Source organism: Plodia interpunctella, chromosome 18, assembly GCF_027563975.2.
Source record: "Plodia interpunctella isolate USDA-ARS_2022_Savannah chromosome 18, ilPloInte3.2, whole genome shotgun sequence".
NCBI classification, from domain to species: domain Eukaryota; kingdom Metazoa; phylum Arthropoda; class Insecta; order Lepidoptera; family Pyralidae; genus Plodia; species Plodia interpunctella.
This window is the reverse complement of record NC_071311.1, coordinates 5,993,901-6,007,751: the sequence shown is the minus strand read 5'-3', so window position 1 is coordinate 6,007,751 and position 13,851 is coordinate 5,993,901. Positions and strand designations below refer to the sequence as shown.

Here is a 13,851-nt window from a genome sequence, read left to right as displayed (position 1 = left end):
TGGCGACCAGCAATTTTTGGATTTGTCCCTTCTACCAAAATTTATTTGACGAACTTTTTTACCCGAGCTAAGCCGGAATGCGCCACTATAGTTTTGACTAAAATGAACCTGAGTGCCCGAATAGTTTATTTTCTTTTTATAGGTATTCTTTAATATAGGTCGGTAGGTACCTACCTATATTTTTATTATGTATGTACCTATACAGTCACAATGAAAATAAAATAATACGCGCAAAAGCTATTAAAAGGCCTTATCACCGTATTATTATAATTAATTATAATTATAGATATTATTGTAAAAAATCCATTGTGGAAAGTCCAAAATTTACGGTCTATTTATTTACATGTTTTTTACTACTCCTTATTCATAAACTAAGCGAACATATGAAAATTCGGCCACCCTGCAAATATGACCTCGGATAACATGTATATCGATTCCGGAGCGCAGACCGGGGCGCAAATAAATTAGTCTAGCAAATCTTGTTACATAAGTAGGTCACCGATTAATATCAAAACACGTAATCGAATCTTCATGTTAAATGCAAATGATAGGGCTGTCGTTGGCTCAATTTCCGATCATATAAGTAGCTATCTTTTGTTCGTGGCTTCGCCCACATGAATTTCTCTGCGAAAACGAAACAGGCATGATTTTCATACAAATTTTCACCCTCCATTTGTAGTCATTTGATTTTTGAAAAAAATAGTAGCCTATGTTTGAACTATATGTATACCAAATTTCATCAAAATCCATAGCGGAACAGACAGACTTTCGCAATAATAATATTAGTTTGGATAATGATTAGTTTCATTAGTAACATGAAAGTATGTTACTAATGAAACCTAATGCTAATGTGGATTTGTCGATATAATTTCATTGCAATTTTATCCAAAATATGTATACTCAAAGCGCGATGTGATTCAAAATATGCAAATGTTGTCTTACGTCTCTCCCTTTCTCTCATCTCAGGGTTTTCCCGGTTTCTTCCTTAGTCGTTGTCTTCGGAGCCAAGGGTACGCTTTCCTACTTCTTCTCACTCGTTACAAAGTCTTCATCCTTACCTATGGGAATAGCTATTAACTCGCTATATTAGGCTAGGGAAATTTAAAAGTTATCTCTTTCTAAACTGAGTGTTTACGCGGTTTCTTCCTCAGCCATAGACTTAGGCTTTCCAACTCTCCAACTTTCTACTGTGAAAACAAAGTAAAAAAAAAAGTAAAAATTGATTATTTTATTAAAAGTAGCAAAGGCTACTTCACCATGAAACCCGTCCGTTTTCTTTCTTCATTTCGTATCCGTCGCATCCAGATCGTCCGTTATTGGTTGTAAAAAAGATTATACAATTTATTTTCTTCTTAGTTCTTGTATCAGGTACTGTGGTAACGAAGGGAATTATATGCCAGCAAATCCATAGGCAGAAAGCAAATATATTCCATTTATTACCCAAACGAGATCGATCACAATTAGGTGCCGCTTAGTCTGTCAAAGAACTTAGCTCTAGGGACCGCTAGACTGGTTTATGTTATTGATAGATAACTGGGCTTCTGGAGTTTGGTTACTGCGGTTAATCAGGTTAAATTCGCAGAAGGATTATTTATAGGGCCGCTTATGACCGCGACTTTGTTCGTGTGGAAATTGTGCTGGAAACAAAATGTATCCCATATAAGAGTATACAAAAAATCATATTAATCACTTACACTTTAACATTACTCATATTAAGAATGGAAGTATGCACCTAATATTTATTGGCATTTCATGTAGTCACTTGTTGTGTTTTTAGACTTTATTTTAACTAGCTGCGCCCCGGGACTTCGCTCCCGTGGAAATTTCGAGATAAATAGTACACTGTGTTATTCCAGGTTGTATTCTAACCCTGTACCAAATTTCATAACAAACGGTCCAGTAGATTTTGCGTGAAAGAGTAAAAAACATACTTACACACATACATCCTCACAACTGACGCATTTATAATAAGTATTAGTTCCTACTAATACTTATTAAAAATGTAGGATGGACAATTCTCAACCCATGCCTCACATACCCAAGTCTAAACAATTTTCGGCAGAAATTGATAGAAACTCCTATTTCAATGTCGTTATATTTCCCGATTCGCATTTTCCATTGTGCGAATAGCTAATCAAGCGTAGCTTTCATCAGTTTTGACAATTCAAACACGAGGACTCATCGACCATTACATCACAATAGCTATGAATATAATAATTTGGGTACTCTTAGAGATACTCCACTTTCGGGTGTTGAACAACGGTGAACCGTAAATGATCAGTTTTGACCTTTTTGTAGTCAATGTACTGTCAACGGTAAGTCAAGATACCCCGTATGAATTTTATATGACGGTAAGACGAGGACTCTCAACAATATTTATAAACTTATGAGTAGTTTAAGTAATTAGCTCTAAGTTATCACTCAAGGAAGTAAGAACTATATCTTTCTCATCTGAGCGTTACCCCGGTTCATCCGCGCTTCTAAACGTTGAAGCCCAAGGTCCGCTTTCCTACATTTTCGAATGAAAATGTTTTTAAATTTTATTTATCTATTACTTTAAGTACTTTTTCAATAAACAACATTAGAACTAATTTCAGTAACATTTTCAATCAAATTTTAAAAATATAATTAAGATATATATTATTAAGAATATTTTTCAGAGTATTTTTAATATAGTCAAGCTACATGGATTTTAGCTATGGTTATCTGCCAGCACGTAGCAATGTATTGTAAGTAGGTTAATTTCAAAGTTTAATTATTATTTCTAATACAGCGCATGTTTAAAGTTATACCTACGTCAAAAAAATACATAAACAGAACAAACGCAAAATTACCAAAACAAAAGCCGGCGCTAACCACACCGTTTTCAATTAGCTCGTACAACAGTCAAGGCAATAAAATAAAAATACCGCTATTGGAGCCTGTACCTACAGTTTTGTAAACGGTCATTTGTACAGCCAGTTACACAAGAGCTCCTGTGTCACCTTTTTTACATAACTACTAGGTATTTTCCTCAATTTTCTATAAACGAAAATGATGCAGAAAAATATAAAATAAATTTGGAATTGAACTTGAAATTTGAGCGATTAGAGTGTTCAAACTTTATTCTTCTCAATATAGTAAGTAAAAAGTCACTTATTTTTTATAGAATACAACTTGTGGATATATTATTTTCATTGTCTTTTTTTTGCATTTTCCGTTGCGAAACCATATGTCACATATCCAAATCTTAATAACATACAACTTTGTTTTTCAAATCAGATCATATAGAAACAACAAAAAGAAAAAACAAATCGTACCAATATTTTTTCAAATCATGTTGCTAATAAATAAAATTTTCATTTAAATTCGATTATTCATATATGCAATATGGTCTAGTATAATTGTCAGAGAATTCGCGTGGAAGTGGTACGTCACTCGTACCTCCAGGGAGGAAGGAGAAGGCCTTGAGCTGAGCGCCTCTGCAGATATTCACGCTTCGAGGTCGGCTCCTCGGGGACTCATTGAACATTTATATGTTCCAACAAGTTTGCCTCTGCATGCACGTTGGATTTCTAAACTTCCAACTGCTTTTTAGGTTGGCATTTATCAGTTGTCATTAATTACAGTCGTTTTTAGATAAATCATAATATATAATAAGTAGGTATTTATTTCTTTATTTTAAAATACACAAATTTTGTAACAACTTTTATTAAGAAGTTATCACCATAAACGGAATAAATTTAATGAAACTGTCGAACAAACTTAGCTTTCTTTGCGATCATTTTAGCAAGTTGTGACGTCAGTCCTACGTGTCATTTAGTATAGCGTGAATGAGTCCAAAAATCTCTTTGAAAGCATTGACATTATAACAGTAATTTTTTCACTAGTGTTTCTATTATTATAAGGACATTTAAATAGTCATGAAAGCAAAAAAAAATGTTAACTAGCATAATACAATGTTTATTTTTAAAATTAACCATAGTTATTCACAATACAAAAATTATGAGAGAAAAGTTGGATAACATTAAAGTTTTAAGACTGTCAACATTTTAACATTATCAAAATAAACGTCGTACCCTACTTGCCATTCATCCAGTCCCACGGAACTCTGCTGTATTCAATAATTTCCTCTAATTTTTTGGAGTCTAAGTGTAATGTAAATCAAGTGTTCGATATACCCAATGGTTCAAGTTTTGCCGATACTTCCAGGAAAGAATATGGCTATAAAACATATATTTTTGTTAATGATTCGCATAGTACAAATAATGCTGAATTCTTTTAAATGTTTTTAATGTCCTGTAATCATCTCCAGACTATTGCGGCAGGTGGTTCCACCCTAGTATAGGATAAGTTCATATCCTCTTATATATTGTAAGAGGCGCCTAAAGGATCGTAGGAAATTATGTTAAACAAGATAAAGGATTTTATTAGATCGTTTTATAGTTTTCCATTATACAAAAATTGTCACAAAATACGACAAGGATTTTGGTGGTCATCGTTTATTTTATTTATTTTTATATGTACACAACATTTCATTACATTTTTAGTAAATGGTGGTTACTGCATGTGCCCAATATAAAACTATAATATTATTTTACCTAATAAAATCAATTATCTAGTGAAGCTTATTACGTAGTATCACCTTTTTAGATTTCTCTAATAGATAAAAGAAATAGATAAAATTTCTTGACCGAAACATGCCTCTGGTAATTTATTAGCAAATTCTATGAAAACATTATGTGCTCCTCGCTTTACTGAATTAGATGTAGCATCATCAGACATTTTTAATGTTATTGCTACGTTTCTCCTCGTGGATGAATGCATGTGGAAAATGGGCCATTATTTGCCATGAACCACCAAGCCCAAAAAAACGGATTTGTTTAACAACTGGTAATTCAGCCCGGACCAATGGTTTAGCATACTTTCCGTAACAAACTCGATATTTCATTTGTGGTCACCCATCCTGCGACCGACCATTGGGTAAGTTGCTTAACTTAGAATATCGCAGGCCGAGTGGTGGTAGTACTGCGCCACAAGTTCTTCACTTTAGTTCTCTAACCTACGACATTCGTTTCAACCGTCAGGCAGCGCTTTCTCGATTTTTATAAGACTCGGCCGTTCCGGTGAAATATGAACGAAAGAGATTTATGGCCGGGGCGGAGGTGGAAATTTGATTTTGTTAGATAAATCCTGAATGACCCTCTGTTTTTGCTGGTTTACAAGCTATTGAGAACTCTTCTTACTTCTTGCTAATACTAGTTCCATGCCAAAGTTTTTAATACCTATTAGATTGTTTTCTTTGACACATAATTCTAAGTACAATCAATAGCACATCGAGTTACCCTGAATGGACTGGACATGCAGCGGTGATAACAGTGAATTTGGATTTGGGTGGCTTGATCTGTTATTAAATGTTGATAAATCGACAATGCTGCTAAAAGGCACACTTCACCATTCTGTCAGTTTCCTTCCTAGTGATAGACACAACATAATGTTCATATTGGAAAGATTATATCCTAAAGTATTACCAAATAAATTAAGACATAAAAAGACGGTTTAGTTATATGAGGTACGAGATCCTAAAGCGTAAAAGGCTATAAACGAGACGGTAAAACGGCCAAAGCAGAAAAAAATCTGATCACACTTAAGACAGTCTATTTTAAGAGCTTTGTATAACGACCGCAAACGGAAATTCTGATATAAAACATTTATTTCTACCGTTTTACTGAGAAACGTTCAGGCATTTTATTACACAACACAGTATTGCGTTTCTGCGTTACAAAGTATAATTTTGTAAGCACTAAACACTAATATCGAAATGTTAATCTAGAAATATATTAGGTTTTTAAACTATAGTAATTATAACTCGCTCATTTAACTTTCACAAAATCTAATTCCGACTCCCACAGTTATTTTCGAATGTTTATTGAATAACAAACAACAAAGTTTTTTCACTGCATTATAATAATTATTATTATTTAATATCTAGGAGTTATTCAACGATCGTGACTCGGCACTTCGACATAGGTCCAACTTGAAAAGGCCAATCGTTTGTTCTATGGGGCACGATCCAGAACATGGCTGCAAGCTCATAATTCCGAACATTTCTAAGAAAATTGAAAAATGTTATCCAAATAATTCAGTTCTGTTAACCCTTCCAAAAGTAGTTCCGTTAGTGTCAGTGACCGTTTAGAGGAGGCTGACATCCTTACCTAACTAACCTTAATAATGTCGTCTAGAACTCTAAATGACTTGCTGATACGTGCCTGCCATTTTAAAATCTTTAACAACCGCTAAAGAATTGTAGGTGCGAGTGCGACCAAACATGGCATTACGTTGTCTCATATTGTTCGGAGTGTCAGATTAAATGTAGCTACTAGCGTTCATAGTTAGATAACTAATTCAATTCAAAATACGAGATTATCACATTAACTTGACTTTTGTAGTTCTGTGTTTTCAGTTCAGTTAGCGAAAGATGAATGAACCGAATGAACGATAGCCTGATTCAAATCTTGTTCGTCACATTCTCAATAAATATAATAGCCCTAGCGACACGACCACACGGCGCGCCGCGCTTTGTGATCGTGTCGCGTGAGATTATTTAATAAAAAAGTATTTAAGTTTGTTAGTAGTACCTTTTAAGAATATATTGAAGTGGCTATGAGGCCAGGTAGATTGGACATCATCCCAGAAACTCATAGAGTCTGCCATATTATTCTGATTAATGATTAATTTACTCGGCAGGTCCCTTTCTATTTCTCTCTCTATATCCGACATCTCATATAATTAGTTGATTACATGGTCTACTTCGTAGTTTTCTTATCTGCGGAATAGATATGTAACATTTCACATCTATACCACACGACACTGTAAATACCGCCTCTGGACGTTAAACCCAACAGTTTCATCTTTCAGCTCAATATATAGGAGCATAGCTCAAGTATATGAATATATGGAAGCAGGGACCTAGGCTTTGACGTAAACCTACCAGATTCCTGTAGAAAATACTTAAAGAACATGTGTTTCAGATGCGACGATGGTGGAGGCGGCGCGGCGACAGGCACGGGCGGGCGGACGGCGTCGCTGCGGCTCGCGAACGGGCGCGTCGCGGCGCAGTCGGCGGAACATCTGCCACACTCGCCCGCCGACTGCGCCTCTGTGCGGATTTCCATCGACAACACTAACACCTGCTGCACTGACTCGCTCGTCACCGCTCTCGACGACGAGACCTTACTACTCGGTGAGTTAAATTTATTTTTATGTTTTAGTGACCAGAGTCGACGTAAACTTAGTCAGCAACGCTTACTTGGTGAATTTTCTTTCTTCTTTCCCTTCTGTGTTACTGGCCAGCTTTGATAGGACAACTCCCGCGGTTGTCCAACGACTGCACCTCTGTGCATTCCATATATAACACCTCAGCTACTGTGGAGCTGACTCCTTCGTCATGCGGTCCTCGACGAAGAGACCTTACCACTCAGTGAGATACTTATTTTTTTGTATTACTGGTAAAATTAGAAAGACACTCTTGGCTAGCGTATCTCTTGTTTTTTTGTGGATTTCCATCGACAACACTGCATCTGGTCCATTAACTAGCTCGCCCTTGACGACGAGACCTTATCACTGGGTAAAAAGTTTGTCATGCCAGTGTCACGTAGTAACTAATATTATATTTAAACCAAATAATCACTAATGAATTTATAATGTAGGTACATATTTATTTTTACTCTACTCATTTCCTATCGTACTTATATTCTGTACATCTACTACCTAGTATAGTCTATATAACTACTACCTAGTTTAATGTTCTGATTAAGTTTGTACTACTTCAGTTAGCAACATATAAAACATACAAAATCGTTCTTATCAAGAATAAAAAAGGCTCTTCTCAAAATAGCCTTTTTCAAGTAAACAGTTACAAGTACGTAAAAATATATACGTCATGTGAAAAAATACGAGCAAACATTTTTGTGTTTTGGAATTTTCTCTTCTTGAGAAAAGCTCCCTCAGAAAGTATTTTAAAACATATATTCATTTCGTCAAGTACTATTCTCGTCCTGCTCTTATGTGAAACGGGCTTTATTCTGTTTACGAAGTAATATACTGGTTTTGAAATTCCATCTTCCAAACATTTTTATTTCCGAATAATTGGGCAGAGATATGAGCTTTATATAAAAAAGGGAACAAATTAGCAATGTACTTACGTCGATTACAACCAAACCACCTATGTGTAAAGCAAGCATAATAGAACAGCCGTTAATGAGCATCATCTGAAACCCTCCATGACCCACTGCTCAGTATAGGCCTACTTCCGTCTTCGCCAACCTTCACTTAACATATTACCATTTAGGACAACAACATAAAGTTATATAAACACTAGCTACGCCCCGGCGCTTCGTCCCCGTGGGAATTTCGGGATACAAATTACCCTGTGTATTATTCCAGGTTATATTCTACCCGTGTACCAAATTTCATAACAATCCGTCTGTACATTTTGCGTAAAAGAGTAACAAACATACATGTTCACAAACTTTTGCATTTATAATATTAGTAGGATAGAAATATTTTATAGCATGGTTGTGTTTCTGAAGTTTTAAAAGCATTAGAACAAACTAGCCGCCCGTCCCGGCTTTACTCGGGTAAAACCAAAATAAATTATACACGTAAATGACGTTGCTCTATACTAAGTAGTTTATCTCCAATGATACTTAAGACAATCGTGATCTCTTTTATCTTCACTATTGTTGTGTTGCTCGTTATGAAATGTTTGGTTAATTTTCAAAGCAAAATTAGTAATGTTATAAATGCGAAAGTTTGTGAGGATTTATGTGTGTATGTATGTTTGTTACTCTTTCACGCAAAATCTACTAGATCGATTGTTATGACATTTGGTACACAGGTAGAATATAACCTGGAATAACACATAGGATACATTTTATCCCGAAATTCCTATGGGAGCGAAGCCCCGGGGCATAGCTAGTATTTTATAACTAAATATTTCATTAAATACCAAGGTATAATGTCATCAACATATTAGTCTTGCCTAAAAACATATGGAACATTGATGTTTGTTTGATTTGTAAGAATCCTGTTTAATAATTGTTTGTTTGATAAGTATGTGAAATTCTTACGTATCGAACAAACAACAACATTCAATCATTTTCTCGAGAATTATTGACAAGACTAAAAATAACAACGAAAATAAATTTACTTACAGTACCCACCAGTAGTGGGTTACACCAGTCAACTTTAACGTTAACTTTAACCTGCGCAGAAAAACGTACACGTACACCATTTTGACTAGAAAACGTCGTCGGCGGCGCGCAGTTAAAATCAACGTCAAAGTTGACTGGTGCAACTCACATTTAGTTAAAATTCCCTCAAAAGCAGCGGCCTCTTAGTTATATAAATGAAAAACATAACTATTTTTAACGTATATAATTTTATTTCCAACCAACACGAAACTTACCCAAAGACACATTTAAAATGTTTTCTCAAAGGAAACTTTGACCATGAATTTAGAAGATGCGACTCATAAAAAATGTAAGGCCGTTTTAACTTTTGACGCATGATTCATTTTTCCAATGGCACATTACACGGTACTTATCCAAAACTAAATTTTAGACGTATCTACATCATATCCAAAAGTTAATTTTGACCATGAATGAAAAGATGCCATCTCATAAAAAAATCTAAGGCCGTTTGAAACTTTTGATGCATGATTCATTTTTCCAATGGCACATAATACAAGACTTAAATTAAAATACATTTAAAAGGTGTACCCCAAAGTTAACTTTGACCATGAATTTAGTAGAAGCGACGCGCATGGCACTGCCTTTTCTGTGTGCAGTCTTTCTCCGACCGGCGACCTGACATGCCGACCGCTCCCGCGAGCGCTCCAACCCGACCTAGCGAGCGACAACGCGAGTGAAGTATACTCTAGTCTATCTCTTCTTTACTCTTCGTTCCTGAAAAGATGACAATCTCCTCCAGTCATGTTCGTACAAACCTTACGGTGTCCACGCTTCACTAAATGTTGTCTTGTTTGTTGTGAAAAGTTTGTGTCTACTATGCTAGTGTTTTAGGGGAACATTAATAGGTAATTAACTTAAATTTGAAACGCTTATGCATGTTTTACTAATCGGGTAATATGGGTTATGTAGAAGTTAATGTGATGCCAAATGGCGCCTTTGGAAACTGCTTTGGTGCCAACATAAACTAGAGCTTTAAGAATTCGAGCATGATGCAGTTTTTAAGATAAATAATGTGTATTGTTGAGAGACATCAATGCGTCAAAAACCAAGGTTACTTGCTAATTTCGCCAGAAGATAATTTAATTAAAATATATATTCCAAAAATATTTCACTGACTACAGCAGACATTATATATATTACATAAACATATACAATATTATTAATATTAATTATTATTTTGCTATTAACTTCGCCAAAGTCATCATAATAATGCAATTTTAATTGGTAATTAGTGTATTAATCGGTGTAAGTGATTATAAAACCTAATTCACACATACATACGGTTATTGATAAATCGATGAAATCATCATTTGACGTAGGTAAATTTATTTATCATAATAATGTAAATGTTTTTTACATTTATAATTAATGTCGTTTTTAATTACACCCAATTTATTTAAAATGAAAATCTGAGCAATATGCTCACTTTCAACTGAATTCCCGAATTCAGAATACTAACACAAATACCTCAGAGATACCTATCAACTAAATTGCTGTCTTCTAAAATTCTAATTTAATACAACAGTTGAATAAGATACCTGAAACATAAAGCTCTTCAAAAGCTCGACACGACAAGCTCTGCGCATTCAAAGTATGACGAAACAATTTAAAATCCGGATGCAAATCTATAAATATTTGTATAAAAGTAGGTCGGCTCAGGCACGTCATTAATAACTCGGCAATGACTGGACCGATTTTCATGATCTTTGATTTATTGTTTCTCGAAATAGCATTGATTTATTGTCTCCGAATAAGTTTAGAATGACAATTCAATTAGCACATTTGTTCCAGGAGATAATAATATCTGGCGGCGCGAATTTCGAAAGATCCGCTAAGAACTTAGAATATGAAAAAGAGAAATTATGTAAAATAGCCATGTAGTTTGACTAAATGAATATTTTAAATAATTACAACGAAATCTTTAGAAAGAGACACGCAAAGCTGGATTCAGATGGCAGCATCAATACAAAGACTGTCATTGTCAATGTCAAAATATGCTGTTTTGTGTTATATATGTAACTATTTATTTTTGTATTGCTGTGGTGTAGGCAGGTGCCGTTCTCGAAATTTTGGAGATTGCACGGAAACGGTCAGGTCATATTCTCAGAAATGTCCAAGGGTTTGAAACTGTTGTCTTCATTTGTTTATAAACGGTAATAAAATAATGTGTAACATTTTGTAGCAAAAGCGCATGCTGATTCAGATCAAAAATGATAAAGTAAAATACGAACAGGCAAAAATTTGTTTTTTCAAAATATAGTAACCACCTGGCAGAATTATAAAAATCTTTTTGAGGAAAAAAACATCCGCCATATACCATCGAGTTATTTCCCATGAATCATTGAGATTTCTTTAAATTTTTACTTTGGTTTTACGGTTGATTACGGGGAATATTAGAAATCAATTTTTATTGACTTTAATTTCCTTTTAAAGTTTTTCCGCTTTAGGATTGATATTGAAGACATTTACTAATTAAACTTTATTTAATTTAGTTTATTAGCCCAACCCAAAAGTTTATTATTACATTTTTTGACAGGATATTTACTCATTCAGTTGTTAGATTATAATTTTGTTTCAAATCATCTGAGTGCATTCCCGGTTTCTTCATTAATCGTAAAGCCCAAAGTCCGATTTATTGCGCCTACATTTTCTTCAGAACTTTGCTCATAATAGATTCTCATCAAAATCAATAATTAAAATGATAATAGCGCACTAAGATAAGTCAAGCATAAATTAACGTTATCCACCGTCGTATTGGTTACAACCACTTGATTCTTGACATCTTGCATTATTTACTATTCCCGTCACGTGGCCGTATGTACCAGTTGATTAATTCATGTTTATTAAACGAATTAACTATACAAGTGTAGCATTAGATACGCAACAACTAATTGTCACACCAGTGACGTCCGTAAAATGTGAAAATGACGATATTTTTGTTATACCGTGACGTTCGTTTAAAATTTGTATCAACAAAAGATCGCTCGGCAGTCTCGAAGGCATTTCAAAGCACTAATTCAAAGACAAAAGTAACGCGAATATAATAGAATTGGAAAATGAGCAAGTTGTGTGATTTGCTGACAGCACGAGCCTTGAGTCTCGCTTATTTTGACGCCGTGTTTGTCCACTAGCTGGCCGAACTATTTGCTTATTTCATGGCTTTTTATAATCAAGTTTTCAGATATTGTTTCGGTTAATCACGAATTCACAATCATAATCGTACGAAATTCACGTTGGATAGCATAACAGTAAGAGTTAATTATACCAGAAAACATTTGGCATACAAAATTTATGTAAGTGCAATTGTTAGTGTAAATTAAAAATACCTAAGTAGGTATCTCTTGTAATTGATAAAAATATATATTTGTCTTTTTTCTATGTTAAACATTTAGAATTGCGCAAAATTTGCAGGTCAGCTTTATGAGTTTATAAAAATTGAATAAACTGTTGAAAATAATTTGAATAAGCTATTGAAAATATCCTATAGTATGCGCCTGAGTTTGGCACTTCTCTACAAAACTTTCTTCTTCTCTAATCAAAATAAAATAGTTTGTTCTTACAATACATACGGCTGACTTTGCCGAAGTTAATTACTTTCAGGTGCTATTAAATTGAATACATTGAAATTCTGAAAAGAGGTGTAAATCTGTGAACTTCAATCTTTATTAGTCTCAATAAATATTCGAGATACATTTAGTGGTTGAAAAACGTTTTCTCTTTTTATATGGCCGTATGGCATGTATACGTTCGTTTCAACCCCAGTTTCAGTTTCAGATACATGTGTTGCCATTAATGACAGACATCCTCCAATCACAACCCGCATATTATTCAGCTCAATACAGGTGATTTGCCAAATTGGCCTTATCTCTATTAAACGTGTCCGTAACTCGATTATTAGTCTGCATCATTCGATTCGATTGCAGTTGAAAATTACCACTCATTTGTACTCGCAAAACTAGCTAACCATAACTCTGATGGTGCGTTGCATCAGTCAACTTTGACGTTAACTTTAACGTTAACCTTCGTAGAAAAACGCAAAGCCCGTTTTATCTAAACGACGGCGGCGCTCAAAGTTAACGTCAAAGTGCAACACACTCTGAAAATGCGAAAGTATGAATTTTTTGTCACGATATTTGTAAAAAAAAAAACCCAATTTCGAATTTATTTTCTTATTTTTTTCTATAAATACTTTTAAAGTATAAAAACATAAAAATACACACAATAGGATGTTCTCCCCTAGTTTAGGACCACTCCATGATCTCTCCTGGATGTCGTATGTGGCGGCTAAACCCTTGATAGCTGATAGGCTTCAACAAAATGTAAACTGTGAAGACCACAAACATTTTTACAATGTGTAATACATAAAAATGTATAATGTAAAACGTAATAAAAGTAACACCATATCGTAAAACAAAGCTTACTTTGTATTGTACCAATATATGAAATGTCACGTGATACAGCTGATATTATATACCTGACTGATGTAATGAACATTCGTACAACATGCCCAGTGTTTGGAATATTATAATGTAAAAAGGAGTGACATAAACGTATTATTTTGTCGTCAACGATTCGACCGATTTTCCATGTCACATATGTATAACTAAGGCGTAAAGCT

The 13,851-nt window shown here is 34.4% G+C and overlaps 1 protein-coding gene across 10 annotated transcripts in view; it reads left to right on the top strand.

The window, feature by feature from the left end:
• Ih (I[[h]] channel) overlaps window positions 1-13,851 on the top strand; it is a 179,860-nt gene that overhangs the window by 97,397 nt on the left and 68,612 nt on the right. For 8 of the 10 annotated variants that reach the window (XM_053758179.2, XM_053758180.2, XM_053758182.2 and 5 more), the window contains one exon: window positions 7,011-7,222. In XM_053758179.2, the coding sequence (XP_053614154.1) occupies window positions 7,011-7,222 (212 nt within the window). Of the gene's footprint in view, window positions 1-7,010; window positions 7,223-9,837; window positions 10,079-13,851 lie in introns of those variants that run through there. The other 2 variants (XM_053758190.1, XM_053758189.1) reach the window with 2 other exon arrangements.